The 19315-nt window shown below is 37.6% G+C and overlaps 2 protein-coding genes and 1 pseudogene across 2 annotated transcripts; all 3 read right to left on the minus strand.

Moving 5' to 3' along the window:
- Window positions 1–8014: 8014 nt before the first annotated feature.
- LOC103430766 (uncharacterized) lies at window positions 8015–10569 on the minus strand. The gene is made up of 8 exons (XM_070809787.1): window positions 10435–10569; window positions 10280–10368; window positions 10120–10188; window positions 9759–9918; window positions 9520–9618; window positions 8928–9003; window positions 8395–8585; window positions 8015–8305 (listed from the first exon to the last, which is right to left on the minus strand). Exons 2-5 carry the CDS (start codon window positions 10348–10350, stop codon window positions 9580–9582), a joined length of 339 nt encoding a protein of 112 aa, XP_070665888.1. The 5' UTR covers window positions 10351–10368; window positions 10435–10569; the 3' UTR covers window positions 8015–8305; window positions 8395–8585; window positions 8928–9003; window positions 9520–9579.
- A 3316-nt stretch (window positions 10570–13885) lies between these two features.
- LOC103450221 (probable LRR receptor-like serine/threonine-protein kinase At3g47570) lies at window positions 13886–15957 on the minus strand (annotated as a pseudogene).
- A 2308-nt stretch (window positions 15958–18265) lies between these two features.
- Window positions 18266–19225, minus strand: LOC103413757 (probable LRR receptor-like serine/threonine-protein kinase At3g47570). The gene has a single exon (XM_029089562.2). It carries the CDS (start codon window positions 19223–19225, stop codon window positions 18266–18268), a length of 960 nt encoding a protein of 319 aa, XP_028945395.2.
- Between the last annotated feature and the right edge of the window lie 90 nt (window positions 19226–19315).

Genomic DNA, 19315 nt, shown 5'->3' on the forward strand with positions numbered 1-19315 from the left:
GGCTCAAATTGGCAATCTAATGATATCATTTTTCTTTGGGAAACATGGTTATTTGGGCCATAGTGGTAAACCTAATGCCTCTATCATTTCCAAATTCATGCAATCAATGACAAACATTTCGAAAGATCGTTACGCAAGTTCTAGAGATGTATCTCACATAAGTTCATCACACATAAAAAAATAGGAGTGTATGAAAAATGCACACACTTTCAATAGGCTCAAAAACTCACATAGGATGTATATGGTCACTAAATTCACATATGAAGCTTTAAGTCATACTTTAGTTTCACATTAACAAGGCTATGTGCATTTGGTTTTTCAAAGATGATCAAACATGTACAAAACTAACAAGAGAATTAGGAATTTCACAAAACACATGTTAACTAAGTTCTTGATAATCATGGTTCAAATTTGATCCAATTATATCATTGGGTCGGGAAACTAATAAAAATCTGATTCAGAACAATAAGGGAAACAAGACAATATTTTTGGATTTTTAAATTTTCCGATTTTCCGATTTTTTTTTTTTGTTTTTTTTTTATTTTTAAAGAAAACAAAAAGCAACAACACAGAAACAAATGAAATTCTAGAGATTTCTACCCCCACACTTAAACTTGACATTGTCCCCAATGTCAGAAAACACTATAACGCAAATAAAATAAAATAAATAAATAATAAGAAACAAAATAAAGCAATTGGACAGAAAACTTCCCTAATTTGCAGTAAAATCAAGCGATGACCCCCAAGATAAAATTCTGCAATCAACTTCAAGGGTGGAAATAACCAAAAGTTCCTACAAAGAAAAGAAATAATTCAGTTAAGTAACGCAAGAAAATAAAATAATAATAAATAAATAAATAAAAAAAAATTGCAAACGAAAAATTGAAAATCACGATAAAAGACAATGAAAAGAACTAATAAGTAATCATTGGTCGTGCTTGTTGACTTTCCACAGCTTTCCTCTTGAACAGGGTGACACTTAGCTTTTTACTTGCAAGTGATGATTTGATGATATTGTACGGCGAAGTTTTGCTCTTTGGTGATGTTGCAGTTTCTTATTTGTTCTCCAAGCAGATGTGGCAGCTTCTCTAGTTCTTCAGCTCGGACTCCTTCCGCTGGGATGATTGTACGAGCTGCATTCTTCTCTGCTTGTTTCTTCTGTACGTTGTCTCCACATGCTGCTGGTATCATATTCGCTTGCCTTATCTGTTCTTCAGGTAGATGTGGCAGCTTCTTTGGAAGTACATCAGCAGTGGAAGACGAGTACTCGAGAGCAATTTCTCCATGTCCTGCAGGTTAGAACAAAGACAAGGAAAAGGACATGGAGAATGCATGATATGAGATACTCTTGCTTTCAACCTTTATGATATGAAATACTTTTGCTCTGGATGGGTTGTTTGCAGGGGTATCCCAGGGAATGAGAAATACAGAGTGACTCGAGAGGGTTCTTTGGGAATACATTCTCGGAGATGAAGAAGTGCTGAGAGGGTGTGCCTTTGCTGTGGAAGGCGAAGGTAAATACTTATAGGACTTTTCTTCACAACCGGAACTATTCTCTCACTCATTGTCGGCAGCCGGTGGATGGATGAATAGTACAAATTACGCGCTTTCTGACAAAGCTGCCCGTAATTTCCGCAAAGCAGATTCCTCATTGATATCTGGAATCGGCGCTTCGAGCTCTGAGCATCGTCGATTGTAGAGGTAGCATGTGACACGTGCGGATAAATCTGGAAAAGAAGATTTGCCCGTGGGTTGAAGCCCAGCTTTTGAGAAAGCTAGCGTGTCTTTGACTGTTGAATTTCCCTCTTCGATTTCTGAATTGGTGCTTCGACAAACTGCCCGAGAATTTCGCAAAGCAATTTGCGTGTGACAAGTGACGACACGTCTGGACAAATTGATCTTTTGAAATCCGGGGTTCGGCTCGTGGTTTCTGAGCAAGCCCAGCCTTTAAGAAATGAAACGCCTCTTTTGAGAAAAGAATCCGGCTTTTGAGAAAGGAGCCCCGACTCTTCGATTTGCGAGAGGACGCTTCTCTGAGGAGCGCCTCTTTGATTTCTTCTTTTTATAGAGGCGCTAATTTTGTTCCACAACACACTTGAGCTCCCTCCTGTAAACACTCCCTCCTGTAAACTTCCAAAATCTTAATCAGTCCGACTCTCTTCTTTCTTCACCACCTTCAGAAAATGTCTGGCCCTTCCGATCGTCGTTTTGACTTGAACATTGGTGAAGAGGCAGCTCCGCCTTCACCAGACAACATATGGCGCCCATCATTCATATCCCCTACTGGTCCTCTCACCGTTGGGGATTCGGTGATGAAAAATGACATGACCGCTGCGGTGGTGGCCCGGAACCTTGTCACCCCAAGAGATAACAGACTGCTCGCTAGACGGTCTGATGAATTGGCGGTTAAGGAGTCTCTGGCTCTTAGCGTGCAGTGTGCGGGTTCTGTGTCCAACATGGCCCAACGCCTATTTGCTCGAACCCGTCACGTTGAATCGTTGGTGGCTGAAATACAGAGTCTCAAAGAGGAGATTAGAGGACTCAAGCATGAAAATAAACAATTGCATAAGCTTGCACACAGTTATGCCACAAACATGAAGAGGAAAATTGACCAGCTGCAGGAAAATGATGGTCAGATTTTACTTGATCACCGAAGGTTTGTGGGTTTGTTCCAACCGCATCTGCCTTCGTCTTCTGGGGCGACACCGCGTAGTGAAGCTCCAACTGATCAACCTCAGATACCTCCTCCTTCCGTGGCCCCGCCGACTACTGAAGCACCACCTGACCAATGAATGTTATTAGTTCACACATCATTGTAAAATATTTTTAAGTTTAAGTTTTTTTTTTTTTTTTTTTTTTTTTTATGAAAAAGAATGTAAGAATATCTTGCATATCTATCAATGTTTCAAAAATAAACCCACACCCAAAAATAATTAAATAAACAAAAATAAAAAAAATAATAAAAATAAAAAAATAAAAAATAAAATAAAAAAAATAAAAAAAATGACAATCATGGCAAAATAAAAATGCAGAAAAGTGAAGGTTTTTAGAAACGCAAAATTGATTGTAGAGCGATTCATAGATCTTCCTTTTTTTTTTTGAATACATGGGTTGCCTCCCAAGAAGCGCTTTCTTTAACGTCTTGCAGCCGGACGATACTTCCTTCTAAACTTGGATAGGGCCCATAGCATGGAATTGATCCTTGAATGGACGGTGATACTTGACGTGATCCGGCAATGGTTTAAATTCTAGTGTAGGTGCCTGAATCATCAAAATCAATAAGTTAGTATATACTAAAATCGAAATTGGAGAAGATGGCTTACTTGCTTTGTCCGACAAGAACTCAATGACAAACACCACATTTTTGAAAGTTTCAGGGATATTGGACTTGGCCAGATTGAATGTGATGGTTGGGACTTGTCCCATGTCATAAAATTCAACTTCTTTAGGAATGGTTGTCTCAAGCACATCCTCTTTGATGCATTCTAGACATTCCCCATCCACTTCTTTCTCTTGATTCTTTGGAAAGGTTTCAAAGATGCCTTTCTCACCCTTTTCTTCCTTGGATTGCATGATCCTGCAAGGAATAAAGACATTTAGTGGAACGGGGTCAGGACGAATTGAATTTGGGTTTACCTTGGTTGTAGTGGACTGCATAGAGGGCATATGGGGCTGCGGCAAGGGTGTTGGGGCTAGGGTAGGCTGCAGCAATGGTGGTTCTTCCTTTGTCGTGGCCTTGTTATCCTCCTCTTCTTCGAGCAGTAACTGTTCATCCATGTTTTGGCTTGGTTTGGACATCTTGGGTTCATCTCCAACCTCTATGCCACTTTCCAAGTTGATAGCTTCAATAATTTCAACAGTTGAGTCAGTTACTTCACTTTGTTCTTGCATTTGCCCCATGAATTCCGCGATCTCTCCCATTTGATTCTTCAATTCGCTCATCACTTGGGCTTGATTTTGTGATTCCTGCGTCAAAGAAGTTAGTACATCAAGAATTTGAGCACAATCTATTGACGAACCTGAATTTGATTGGAATTGTTGCAGGGCAGGTTGTGGTGGCTGCATAGGCGTTGTATAGAACTCCTCATATGGCTGCCAATACTCTCCTTGTTGAGCCTCCTTGGCTTGATTTTGTGAGCCCTGCGCCAAAGAATTTAATTCATTAAGAATTTGTTCATAATTTATTGACGAACCTGAGTTTGGTTGGGTATATTGTGTATGAGGTTGTGGTGGCTGAGCAGGGCTTGAATAGAACTCATTATATGGCTGCCAATATCCTTCGTGTTGAACTGGTTGAGGTTCTCACCACATAGTGTTTGAATGATCCCTCCAATCTGAATTATACGTGTTGGAAAACAAGTTGTTCATTGATTGATTATGATCATGATAACTCTCCCAACTCCTTTGTGGATGTTGATCTGCTTGATATCCTTGCGTATAGGACACATCGAATGTAGGGGTGCTTTGTATTGTGGTCCTTTCGATGTACTGTGACAATTAAGAAGTAAGAATTGCCATTTGAGCTTGAAGATTAGCAATTGCCATGTCTTACTTCTTTTAGTACCTGATATCAAAGAAATAAAACTAAATCAAATATCATAAGTAAACAAAACAGGGTAATTATAAAAAATAAAAAAAATAAAATAAAAAAATAAATAAAATAAATAAAAAAAATAAAATAAAAAATAAAAATAAAAATAAAAATAAAAAAATAAAAAAAACTAAACAATTTAAACAAGACTCAAGACAAGGGATTAGCAACTTTGCTAATCCCCGGCAACGGCGCCAAAATTTGATGCGTAAAATAACTAAGCACACAAATTAAACCCTCTTTTTGACAATTGTAGTATGGATGTAAGTAGGGTATCGTTCTAGGCCGGGGATTAGGAGGGATTGCTAATCTATTCTAAATTAATTTAAAAATATTAAATAAGACTCAAGGAACAAAACTAGGCTAAAAACTCTAATAACTCGAAACACACTTAGGATAACTCAAAATAATGAAAACAATCAAATTAGACACTAGGAACTGCAATGGACGGAAATTGAATTAAAAGACTAAAAACAATGAAAACTAACTAAATAATATAATTTAATAATGAGGGGTTTGGTTTTGACGAGAAGTAAATTAAACTTAAATAAATTACAAAATTGACAAAAACATGAAATTAAGGTGAAATGATAGGTGATGGATTAGCTAGAGGGTTCTTCTCTACACATGACACATATGCAACCTAAATTGATTTTCAGTTGTTCTTTCAATAAGTTGTGAATCTCAACACTTCAGATTAACCGTGAACAGCACTTTTTTAATCTTCAAGTTTTCCTTAAGTTATTGAATTGGACGGGAAAACGCATACAACAATTCAAAACATTATTCAAAAGTCCCCTACGTGAAAAGCACAATAGAGATACAATCAAAGATCTTTAAACTTTGTGAAAACTATAAGCATTGACGAGGCATTCGTAACTATGAAAAGCATGATACTCTTGCCAAGAATTCACTTAACACGATTGTGGATAACAACCTTCACTACTTGTGAATATAAGTTCATAACGATTAGGTGAAATTCACTTATATTCTAGCATCAAATTCATGCATGTAAATTAAGTATGCATCCTTAATCGACATACAAAAATAAGTTATCAATCAAGCAGTTAAGCAAATTAAATCACAACTGAAGGTAATCAATTCATATTACAAATATATTCATGGTTTCGAATTAACCTCTAGCCAAAATAAAATTTAGTTACACATTATTATCAAATTAAACCAAAAGTAAAACATGGGTTTGAGAAGATAAAACCAAGAAAAGAAGATCTGCTGTGTCCGTGCCTCTGTGATCTGCTTCCAATCCGTGCGCACTGCTCTCTGACCTCTCTCTCCTGCTCTGCCCACTGTCTATCTCTCCGTGCCTTCTCTCCTGCTTTGCCCGCTATCTCCCTGTCAGTTCTTCCTTTCTCTCTTGTCTCTCACTTCTAACCTGCTGACCTCTCTCCACGTTTCCCCCTTTTTCCCGTGTCTATCCTTTAGTCTATTATTCTTTTCGTTTCTGGTCCCTGCCTTTGCGTCTTGGATTCCTTCCTTTCCAGCTGCAAAGCAGCTTCCTGTTGTTTTCAGAAGTGAAGAATATGGGAGTCAACGAGGTAAAAAAAAAATATAAATCATGATGCTCTCTTGCTCCCTCTTTGACCGACTCTCCCCATTTCTTTTGTTTATGCCGTGACATAATTCTACCAATAATCCATGACAGAATGAGAACGACTAAAGCAATTTTCGACGAATTTATTATTTAAAACTCATTTGTGCTATTTTTATTTTCTTTGCAAAACAAATCCTATAAACACAAAAATAACGTAAATAACTCAAAAATGTAAGGAACTAACTAAGAAAAGACGAGTGAATTCGAAGTAAAAATATATATAAATATGATCCGATCATCATTGGATTGTCGGAGGGATACTGACAATGCGTAGATCGGTACATACTGTATCCGCTTCAATTGGAAGGATGGAAGGTCTCATCTCATTCGTGTTGTGACACTAAGACAAGTATGTATGTGCTCATTAAGGGAAGGAGTTCACTGAACACAATCGAACGAGAGTACTTGCATGGAGGTCTACTCACATGTCAAGCAAGTAACTTTAATGGTTGGAATAATGTAAGTAGTCCTTTGACCTGAGGCATCGTCGTTGTCTTGTGGTTAAGTACTTGATCTTTGATTATGTCAAAAGTCACTCTAGTAGAATGTCAACGGCATAGTTGGGGTTAAGCCACTTAGTCATGAAGGCAAGTGTATGCGCAACAAGGAATCTCTAATCCTCGATAAGAGAAGAAGAATACTCTAAGATATGATTCGGGAATCTTCGGCCGAAGTATCGAGCGTAATAAAGGAAAGCGTTCCTATACGACTCAATTGAATCATATAAAAAGGAATAAATCACATTAGGGGTTTGACATGATATATCCATACCCTAATGATGTGATTGAGAGTATTGTATTAGAGAATGATTGAATTACATTGTAATTCCAACTGACTAGGTTCTTCGAATAAACTTCTACATTAGTTTGGGTAGCTATGACATATGGTTAGATGTCACTCATAGCTTGTGAGTTCTTCTAGATGATTAAATGTAGTCGTCAAAGAAGAAAGGTGAATTAAAATGAAGTTTTAATTCACTAAGTGATTGAATTAAATATAAGCAATTGGATTGATACCAATCACCTCACTGCCTTGCTAATTAGAACCTAAAAGATTGTTCACCAAAACACTATTGTGGTGAGTAACTAATAGATGATGAAAACAATTAATTGGATTAATTATGTGTTGTGATTAATTTAGAAAAGTCTAAAGAAATCATAAAAGCGATAAAGACGTTTTGGGCTTAAAGAAACGTTCGGGTTTAATTAGGCTCATTGGGCCTAAACCCATTGGGCTTTTATTCAAGCATTGGATGACTTGAAATAATAAAAGCCCAAAGCCCAAAAACAACACAAAAGGGCCGGCCACTTTAGGTGAAGAAAGGTGAGATATTTAGTCAAGTTGTTGACTAGGTTTCTTTTGTCTATATAAAGAACTTTATAGAGATAAAGTTCATTAGGGTTTTTGTGTGTTAAAACAACAAAGAGGCAAAAGAAAAATAGCTCTCTAACTACACAAGGGCCGGCCACCATAGGAGGTTTTTACTAACATATCTTACACCCCTTTGGTTATTCCTTCATCCTTCTCACTACACTAGTGGGTGAGGATCTTTAGAGGTTTCCTACTTTGGAAACTTGAAGAGAACCTAGGAGAACTCATTCTAACAAAGTGGAGGAGGCAAGGAGGGAAGCTAGCCTCAAGGATTTCAAGGAGCAAAGGGCTTGGAGGTGGTCCATCCTTGGTCTCAAGTCTAGATCAAGAGGTATAAGACTAACCTTCACTTTGTTCTTGATTCTTTAAATTGTTTTGATGCATTATATATAAACTTATGAACCTTGAAGGGGATTTGCATGACTATAGCTTTGATAATATGTTATAAATGCTTCCGCTGCTTTCGTATTAAATTTGATTTGAATATGCATGATAGTCATTTTGAAATCTCATGCTAGAATCTCATAGATTTCCCTTCAATTTGGAGGCCGGACATCTGTATGGCTTGTACAAGTTCTTGCACCCTCCCGACACATGTCTTCATCTCCTCGCCCTGGGCCCTCAGCTGCGCCTTCATCTGCTCGCCCTCGACCCTCAGGTGCGTCACTTCCGCCTTCAATGCATCGACCTCTGCTGTGTTCGACATCTATGGTTCTTCAATGCATCGACCTCTGATGTGCAAACAAAAAAGAAATAACATGAATATAAAAATAATAATAAAATAAAACTGAAAGAGAGAACAACATTTAGAATTTAGTGCCTGGGGAAAGTAAACAGCTATAGTTCTTCAACATCTATGGTTAGATGGAATGCTTTGATTGCACACATTTTAAGCAAAAATCGGTGATTCTCGGCGAGGCCACGAGTTCCGTCATGCCCCACAGGATGAAGCAGACCTGTTACATTGTGTTCAACAATCTCTTTTGTGCCTCCGGCTTCGGTTCCAAGCACCTGATCAAAGCAAATACATAAGAATTATATTTAATCAAACGATCGAGATCAGTATTAGTAATGCCATTTTGCTTCAAAAGAGGCTTTATCTTTTATAATTGTTTCTGTTGTTTTCGAGGAGAAACCGGAACAAGGCATACAACGCTAAAAAACACCATTTTGTTTTCACGATGCAAAAAAGAACGGCTATACTATCCCTAGCCGAAAAAGAAAGATTATGCCATAAAGCAGTCATATAGTAGCATGCCTTTGCATATTTGAGGTTCGATTAGGGAGACTAAATGTTAGCTGCAGTATAAAAAAAACTATCATCCAAGTGGGATGAGGAATAAAATGTCATACCGGAAGACCGAATGCCATGGCTTCAATTGTCACTCTCCCAAAAGTTTCTCCCAGTCCTTGTGCACCATTTGACAAACTGTGTTAATTCGAAATGATATAGAATAATTGATCAAATGCATACAAGCATAAATCAAGATTATATATTCAACTGAAATGAGAAATGGGTTACAAACACAATAAATTGGAACCGCTACATACATATATGAACAGAACAGTAACATTTGGTGGTATGCCTAGTTCATACATCACCAATGGAATTCATGAATACATATTTGACTATTTGACATGACTATCATCAGACACTTCTTACGACACTGTAAAGCATCCAGCTTCAGCCACAATCCTCTTTTCATAAACTTCATATAAAAAAGAAAAACCATGTGCTATTCTTATAAGCATGAATGCAGCAGAGTTCTTAAACCCACAAGGTTTTTTAACTTAATCAGATTGAACTTCTTAACCATAAAGTGAAACCTATTGTGTTTAGTAACTGCCATTTTGAAATGGAAGTAAGATGATCCAAAACTAATTAATCTCAAAGGTAAGAGATCATGGAGATAAGGAAAAATGAAAAGTGACGAAACTATGTTACCTCAAACAGAAAGAGGATGACTCAACTGTTTCTCTTCCCTCTTCTTCCGCTATAGCACCGCTATTTTCTTACTTTAATGATACTCAAGCAGCAACTCAACTACATAAAATATTAAGCTAAATTAGCAGAATATAATAATCCGCATTTGGGGATTTTGCTTTAAGCCATACAGTACAAAAAATTATGCTAAAAGTACAAAACAATGAACCACCAGGTAAATCAGAAAGCAAAAAACCCACATCCGAAAGTACCCAGAAGCTAAAATGATAGAAAGAAGGAGAAGGGTAGCAGTAGCAGCAGCAACTCAATCGTCGCCGCCCAAATGCCAGACCCTCTTTGCCTTCTCTCTTTACACACGAACTCTCTGTCTTGGGTGGAGAATTAAATCGAGAAACCCATCTGCCAAATTAAAGGAGGAGAGAGCAAGGGATTGACTCTTTGGATTCGAGAACATATATACCGAGAAAACTTTGAAAGATAGAGAGATAAACCACAAAAATCAAACATGAGAATCAAATGGCTTACCAACTGGGTAGGTTTTTAATTTCTTATGCAGTTATATGAGTAATCAATATCTGAGTTGTGCATTCAATTGCTCACCTCCACTCGCATTCTTGTCCACCTTTTTTATGCAATTGAACATCAGCGCCGCTAACGACGCAAATATGCCTGCAAAAAAAAATCCCATTTCGCATACACAAATATAAAACCCTAGAAATCTAAAAACATGCAGAAACAAAATTTGGGGTTCGGGTCGGACCTTGAAATATCCAAGAACGATGTGAACTGGCTGAACACAATTCCCTTTGCAGATCCATCCTTTTCAACCATGGATCTGATTTCTTCCCTCTACAGCACAATTAATTACACAATCATTAAATTAAATATACAAATAATGAGATTGAATGTGCGAACCTGAAGAGGACATCGAAATTGACGGCGGCGAGAGCTTGGCCGAGATGGAGGTGTGTGAAATTTTTTTGGATGAAGGCAGAAATAGAGAGAAATCGAGAGATGGTGTTGGGAATGAGAGACAGAGAGTTTGAGAGAGTGATTGAAGACCGAGAGAGAGGAGGCTCAAGGCTCAGGGCTCAGGGGTCAGGCTACTACGCGAGATGTGAGAGACCGAGTGAGACCAAATTTGGGAAAATAAAAAAAAAGCGCCTAATTTTTACAAAACTACCGCCAAATTTTTAACACATTGCGCGACGCATGTATACCTTAGGACGTCGCGCAAAGTGATTTTGCGCAACGATCCCATTTAGACGTCGTGCAAGTTATATATATATTTTTTTAAAATTATTATAAAATTTTATAAAATTAATTTCAACGATCCAACCATCAAACTTATTTGTATATGCTTCAAGATTGCATACACTAAAAATCGCAAAAAAAAAAAAACATTCAGAGCTCAAGTAACGGGACAAAACATTTCGACGGTTATAAACGAAAAATCACGATTTAACGATTATTTTAACTCCGAATTTGATGATTTTTTACAGTTACACTCCTTAACCCTATGTGAATACAATGAATGAACTCGATCGTCAATTTAAAATATTTACACTAGTGGATACCACGAAATCTTATGTTATGCTTAATGAAAGTATAAATAAACTCTTAAATGTTAGTAAATCTATTGTTTTGATGGGGTACGCATTCTACAAAACTAATTTCAACGATCCAACCGTCAAACTTATTTGTATATGCTTCGAGATCGCATACACCAAAAATCGCAAAAAAAAAAAACATTCAGATATGAAGTAACGAGACAAACATTTTCGACGGCTATAAATGAAAAATCATGATTTAACGGTTATTTTAACTCCGATATTGATAATTTTTTATAGCTACACTCCTTGATCCTATATGAATACAATAAACTAATTCGATCGTCAATTTACAATATTTACACAAGTGGATACCACAAAATCTTATGTTATACTTAATGAAAGTATAAATAAACTTCAAGTGTTAGTGAATCTATTGTTTTGAAGGGATATGCATTGTACAAAACTAGTTTCAACGATCCAACCATCAAACTTGTTTGTATATGCTTCGAGATCGCATACGCCAAAAATAAAAAAAAACAAACATTCAAAGATCAAGTACGGGATAAAACTTTTTTACGGTTATAAGCGAAAAATCATGATTTAACGGTTATTTTAACTCTGATTTTGATGATTTTTTTACAACTACACTCTTTAACCCTATATGAATACAATGAACTAATTCGATCATCAATTTAAAACATTTACACAAGTGGATACCACAAAAGAAAAAATGCAATGCAAGAACCCAAAAAAAAAAAAAAGACTTTGAAGGGATACGCATTGTACAAAATTAATAAATGAAAATGTACTTAGTAAAAAAAAAAAAAAAAATGCAATGCAAGAACCCAAAGTCTTTTTTTTTTTACCGTTTTGCTTATGAGTACAAAATAAAAAAAAGACTTTGCGATTTTTGATGATTGGATCGTTGAAACTAATTTCGTACAATGCGTTTTCCATCAAATTCAATGGTATATGTATTTACTAAGTAGAATTTAATTTATTTATTTTGTACCCATAAGCAAAAGGGCAAAAAAAAAAAGGGACTTTGTGCGACGCAGGTACACTTGCGTCGCGCAAAGCTGTTTTGCGCGATGCAAGTGCACATGCGTCGCGCAAAGTTGGCAAAAAAGCGGTAAAGTATTCTTTGTTTGGCGCTAAGATCTTGCGCAACGCACAAAACGTCCCGCAAACAGCCTTTGCGCGACAGTACTTTATGCGACATAGGCTGGCGTTGCGCAAAACATCTTTGCGCGACGCAGAAACTTCAGCGTCGTGCAAAGCTGTTTTGCACAACGCCAACCTACGTTGCGCAAAGTGTTGTCGCGCAAAGGGTGTTTGCGCGACATTTTGTGTTTTTGGTCGCGCAAACATACTTTGCGCGACGAAATTTGCTCCGTCGCGCAAGATTCTGTCGCGCAAACATATTTTTCTACTAGTGCACTAACAAACGCACCTAAGCACATAAAAGGACCAATTAATAAACGATTGAATATGGGAAAACAGACATCGTATTCAAATTCGGGATGTTGAAAAACCTAAGGAGGGACCTCGGACTCCTCCACGCGCCGCCACGCATCGAAAAACCCTTTTTCCCCTTTTCCTCTTGAACATAGCCTAGCGATCTCCATGGCAAGGATGGTGTTATCGGAGATGAAACGGTTCAGCACAAAAGCACTCTGGGAGATGATAAAGGGGATGATCCTCTTGAGCCGATTTACCAGAACCTTGAAAGCAATTTTATAAAGAACATTGCCGAGGCTGGTAGGGTGAATTTGAGACATCTCAGTAGGTTTGTTTTGCTTCGTGACAAGGGTGACATGAGTAAAAAAAAAATTTGTAGAATCCTCCCAGATTCAAGGAAGGAAATAACAGCCTCGGTAACAAATAGTCTGGTTCTTAGCTCTTGTCTTTTTTCTGTGCTCGCATCTTATTTTTGACCAAACATATTTTAACAACAATTAACATTATATGTCGAGCCCCTACATTCAATGATCAAGATGCTGCCATTTGTCAGTAGATTAGGTGGTAAAAGTATTTAAGTTAGTTGTGTATGTTGAGAGAAAGATTGCTAACCCTAAACTCTAAACCCTAAACAGAGAAAATATACAAGAAGCATTTCACATTTCTCTCTCTCTATCTAACTTCTCTCTCTACATTCTGCTATCTCATTACCTCCACTGATAACCTTGAAGCTCAGATCTCTGCATTCTCACATGGTATCCTCGCCGGCGATGGGGAATTCTCGTCGATCGTGATCTTTTTGGCTTCCGCGATCATCATTTGAGGGACACTTTAGTCTGTAATTTTATATAATGATCCAAACCATCTACATTTTAATACATCATTCAATATCATTCTTGCAAAAAAATCACATATCATTCTTACAAAATATTAGACAAAAAAAAAAATTAAGACATTCAATTGGTGAAGAAATAGACAAATAGGGCTTTTCAAGAAACACTATTATGACTACTCTTTAATCCAATGGTCAAAAAGTTTCATATTTGAGTGATTTTAGGTAGAGAAGACCTAAAACATAACAATTAGATTGTTAAAATACGACGTGTAATCAGCCCTGCAAAAATTTCTAAAAGCTTATCTAAGGAATCCTACAAGCCTTCCTATTTTCTACAATTTACGTAGAAAGTAAGGCTTATTTGCCTTAATTAAGACCCAATAGCATGCCAATTACTCTTGTGGCTAACCAACAACCATTCAGACCTGAAGATAAATACTTGTGATCACACACACAGAGTACTACTACTAACCGGTTGCCACTCTTGCGAAAACAAAAAAGTATAAGCTGAGAGTAGTAAAAACAAAACTGAAATGAGCCGAGAGACTAGTTTACAACGATGTGTAGGCTATAACATGTGTACAATACTGAGAATGCATTAGCATCCATATTGTCCCCAACTTAAACACCTAAGTCCAATACTCTGGGTTGGACGGCCCTCGTGATAGAACCATCTTCAACCTTCACCCTAATGCTAGTTAATCATGAATACGTAATCTTTATTGTAATAGATAACTGATTGTACAAGCATACAGAAATACGTACATAGTGCTTAGTGTGGAGTAAGCCAAGACAAATAAGAGCATAAACTAAACAAATTATTCCCTAATTCTTCTATATAATTATAAAATGCTTCTTCTTCTTGAACTCAGATATATGAGTCTCTAATTGTCTTCATTTTGTTGACAACAACGTTCATAAGCATCCGATCTCCTGGGGTTGTTGCAGAGCATGCAAGTCCTAACTGCATCACTGAAACCAAACATTCCTCCAATCGTCTTCCTTGAACTGGGTTTTGCTCAAGATATCTTGTAAATGGTCTTTCTTGTGCGTCATTGCCGCATCTGTCATCGTCATCTTTGCCTTCAATGAGCAATAAAGGATCAATTATGTCCAAGACATGGTCATGCATTGACATCGCTGTGAATTGGTGAATGCTTAGACCATCTTTGAACATGTCATCTATAGGCCTTTTTCCCGTGAACATTTCTAGCAACAATATTCCAAAACTATAAACATCTCCTAGTGTAGAGACTTGGCCTCCCGTGCCGTTCTCTGTCATTCAATACTCACATATCAGGGTAAAGAGGCAATTATCTTCCAAAGTCTGCTGCTACATGCTTAACAGGGCATAATAACAATTCCATAGGAAGAGATAATATAAGAATTACATATAAACTCATACCTGGAGGAATGTAACCTATTGAACCCTTTAACCCGGTTGACATGGTTTGACTTTGAGAGGGATCATCAGATGCCTTCAAGAGGAACCTTGCTAAACCAAAGTCACCAACATGAGCCACCTTTAGATTACATTCAACAATCGGCGTATCACAATGGTGGTGGAGGTAATCCAATGCAGAAGCAACATCAATTGCAATATTGAGTCTTTGGACAAGGCTCAATCTCTTCATTTCAGAGTTCTCATCATCTATTGGGTGCAACCTCGCATCCAGACTTCCATTTTCCATGTACTCGAAAACTAAACTTTTGAAGTCATTACCTTGATTATCAATGCTTGAGCAGAAAGTTACGATCTTGAGAAGATTACGGTGCCTTATACTTCTTAAAGCATTACATTCACAGATGAAACTATTGAAAGCTCCTTCTTGTTGAAGGTTCAATACCTTAACTGCAACTACAGTTCCATCGCTAGGGATTATGCCTTTGTAAACCGAACCAAAACTTCCCGTGCCAATAAGATTGGCCATGGAGAACCCATTAGTTGATTCAACAAGCTTCGAGTAAGAAACACCCAATTTCCAATCCTTATGAGAAGACAAAGTTACAAGTTTGCGTCTTGAATGAGCAACAATGAAGCACGATAGCACAATTACGAGTGCAAGTGCACAAGTTATAGGAATGACTTCTTTAAGTAGTCCATGAGATGAATGAGGCTTTTTGTTGGAGCATGCAGGTAGAAGTAATTGTGGGATGCCACCACAAACCCTATCAATTCCGAGAATTGAAATTCCACTTGCATCCCTTCTTTAGGCAATTCACCCTCGAAATAATTGTGGGAAAGATTCAGATACTTAAGAAACATAAACTTGCCTAGAAATTCAGGAATCCACCCAGATAAGTTATTATGTGAAATATCTATTTCTTCCATGCCTCGGAGTGCTTTCGGAGATTGGGGAATTCTTCCTTCAAATTCATTGCCTTCCAAATACAAGCGCAGCAAACTAGTGCAACTTCCAAGAGCTACCAAAATTTCACCTGATAGCTTGTTTCTTGATACATCTAGCTCCGCGAGATGTACCAAATCACCCACTTCAGAAGGTAGTGAACCAGTCAAATAATTGTAATACATGATCAAGGATATTGAAAGCGATGAAATCTGAACGAGCTCCTTAGGTATTGTGCCAGTTAAACTGATGAGTCAAAAATTATATTATATATTTCACCCTATTCTTAGTATAATTTGATAATTATTTTGGTAGAATTTTGATACTTTGCTTTATATTTTCAACATAGGACATTCGACTTCCTCTAAAGCAAAACCAGACCAAACGGATGAATTTTGGAGTGATTCAAATTGGAGGACGTTCGTGTGTTCCTTAGCTTGTTCGTGTCAAAATCTCAGCAATTTCTACCAAGCGATTATTTTCTGGAGATTAAATGAAGGAGCAGTGCGCGTTGTTGGAAAGTGACGTTTTTGAGCTTAAACTGCGTTTTTTGGAGCCCAAGATGACTTCGAATGGGTTCGTGGCCTTCTGGAGAAGTGTTCTGAATAGTCAAAGCTTTAAATCCAGCTATTTTGGGCCAGTTTTGGAGCTAATTTGGGTCCAAAACATGGCTGTGCAAGAGTTTGGGCGAATTTGCCAAGCTAATTTAAGATTATGTTTCCTATTTTATTTTAATTTATTTCGTTTCCTAGTCTTATTCTAAGACCTTTTATTAGGAGGATTTTATTTAGAGTAGTATAAATAAGTCTTTTGGCGGACCTAGGGTTTGGGGGGCTTAAGGAGAGAACACATGCAATTTTTGGAAAGAAGATTTTGGGCAAAGCTTAGAGATTTCAAGACTTTTACTTTTAAGGTGTTTTCACTCTGTTTCTATTTCAATAAAGACTTTATGATTTTTATTATGAATATGCGTAACTAATTTTCTTTTGCTAGGGTGAGGCCATGATCCTTAGCAAAAATATGTAATTTCTTCTTAAATTGCTTATGAATTCATGCATGCAAGTTTTGAATTGTTAATCACCAATTTAAACTATTTATTTGTCTTAGTGATTCGCAACCATTAGGATATTTAGAAAAGTAATTTGATGCAATTTTGGCGGAGGGCTATCCCCAAAATTGACTAAGGCTTCTTGTGATTAATATGTGTAATCTCTTAGGATGGACGACAAGTTTTAAGGGTTATATGATTTTTCAAAAGGTTTTCATAAAACTTAATGAGTCTTGCATGCTGACATTCGATCTAGATATCACGGATGGGTTGCATGTTAGATATACCTTCTATGTTGAAGGTTCCAAGTAGGATATACTTTAGGAAAACCTAACATTCAAAATATGCATGTATGGTTCATAAGTAATTAGACGAGCTACATAGGATTGTTGGGGTGACGACGGAACCCTAGTATCTTCTCACTTTAATTTCTAAAAATTGTTTCTTTCTCCTTCTTTAAAATTGCAGTTTTTAAGTAATCTTTTTAATTAAATTCGTTTTTCTTAATTTAGGTCATAAATCACCCTTTTTCAAAATTTTGTTCTAAATAATTAGTTGAGAATTGATTTGCCGTTAATCTATTTAAATTAATCATTGTGAAGAACGACCTTAAGAGGTCGCACTTGGTGCGATGGCAAGTGCCTTCGCCCATGAGCGGTAGGTCTCGGGTTCGAGACTTGGGAGCAGCCTCTCCATAAATGGGGGTAAGGCTAGCCGACATTCACCTCTCCCAGACCCTGCGTAAAGCGGGAGCCTTGTGCACTGGGTACGACCTTCTATTGTGAAGAACGACCTTGCTTGAGCCAACTATACTACGACAATCTTGTTTCTCTTGCAAGTATTTTAAGTGTTTTTAACCCTTTTGCGCAGATGGTAAAAATCCTATCATAAACAATTACTAGAAAGGTTAAGTATCAACAGCTTTTTGCAGTTTCCGAGGCTTGGTGGTATGCTTCCTTCAAACTGATTCCCATCCATGAAAAGCTTTGTCAGTGAAGTAAAGTTACCAACTAAGGACGGGATTGGCCCAGAAAATCTGTTAGAACCCAAATACACTGCCTCTTACTTCCGGAGCTTCCCAATTCCTTCAGGGAAACTACCATCCAATTCATTATATTCTAGTACTAGAAGGATCAAGTTTACAAGATTTCCGATACCATTGGGGATGCTTCCATGTAACAAGTTTTTCCCCAGAGTAAGATATTTTAGATGGGTAGTAAGGTTGGCTATTGATCCTGGTAACTCTCCACCAAAACGATTACCATGAAGACCCAACATCTCCAAACTAGTGCAGTTAGCCAAGAAGCTGAGAAAATTCAAGTCACCAGTTTTCCCACTTCCCAATTTATTTCTGTCAACGTTTAGCCAAACTAAGCTTTGCAAGCTTCCAAGACTTTCAGCAGGTAGTGTCCCGGTGAGACCAAAGGTCGTACCCAGTGCACAAGGCTCTCGCTTTACGCAGGGTCTGGGAGAGGTAAATGTCGGCTAGCCTTACCCCCATTTATGGAGAGGCTGCTCCCAAGTGTGTCCCGGTGAGACCATTTAAAGAAAAATCAAGACTCTGAAGTCTAGAAGCATTGGCCAATGACAAAGGAAATGCTCCAGTAAATTTATTAAGAGAAATGTAAAATTGTTCGAGATTAGGAAGAGTAATCCCGACATTTGGTGGTAGCTCTCCATGCAGCTGGTTCTGAGTAACATCGAAAATGTATATGGAGGAAATATTATATATGGAAGAAGGGACAATACCAGATAGATTATTCAACCCAAGCACGAATTTTCCCAAGCTAGTTAGACGTCCGAACTCGTTGGGTATGCTTCCTTGAAAGTTGTTGGTGTCAAGATAAAGAGTATTCAAAGAAGAAAAATTTCCTATCCAACTTGGGATGGTTCCAGTAAGATTGTTACCATAAACCCATAGATGAGTTAAATTCAACAACGAACTTAGTTGGTCAGGAATCGACCCAATAATCATATTGGAACTAACATCAAGCATCTTTAGTTGTGTGCAATAAGATATATTAGTTGGAATTTTCCCGACAAAGGAATTGTAAGACATGTTGAGATACTGCAGGCTTCGGAGACGCCCCATTTCTTGAAGAATTTCACCACGAAAGTGGTTGTGTCTCAAGTTGATTCCGGTAAGATAAGTAAGATTGCCTATAGAGTGTGGTAAGGAACCTACCAATTCTTGAGCTTCGAGGTCCAAAATCATGACTCTTTTGGTGGAATGATGGCACGTGACACCAATCCAACTGCAAAAATCGACGGAATCATTCCACGAGCTCATGATTCGGAGAGGATCTTTTGTTATCCTTCTCTTCAAGTCGAGCAGGGCCAGGCCGTCAGTTTCATTTCCAAAATCAGTGATCGCCAGACCTGCACTCAAGCACGAAATCAGAACGAGCATATGAAGGAATTTACTCAAAATGGGCCTACCATGACAATGTGAACTCTCCATTGTTCTAAACGCAGAAAGTCGAAATTCGAAAACAATGTGTGATTTGCACGAATGCAGTAGAAAGAAGATATCTTATGAATGATTGCGCGG

Source organism: Malus domestica, chromosome 12, assembly GCF_042453785.1.
Source record: "Malus domestica chromosome 12, GDT2T_hap1".
Classification (NCBI taxonomy): Eukaryota; Viridiplantae; Streptophyta; class Magnoliopsida; order Rosales; family Rosaceae; genus Malus; species Malus domestica.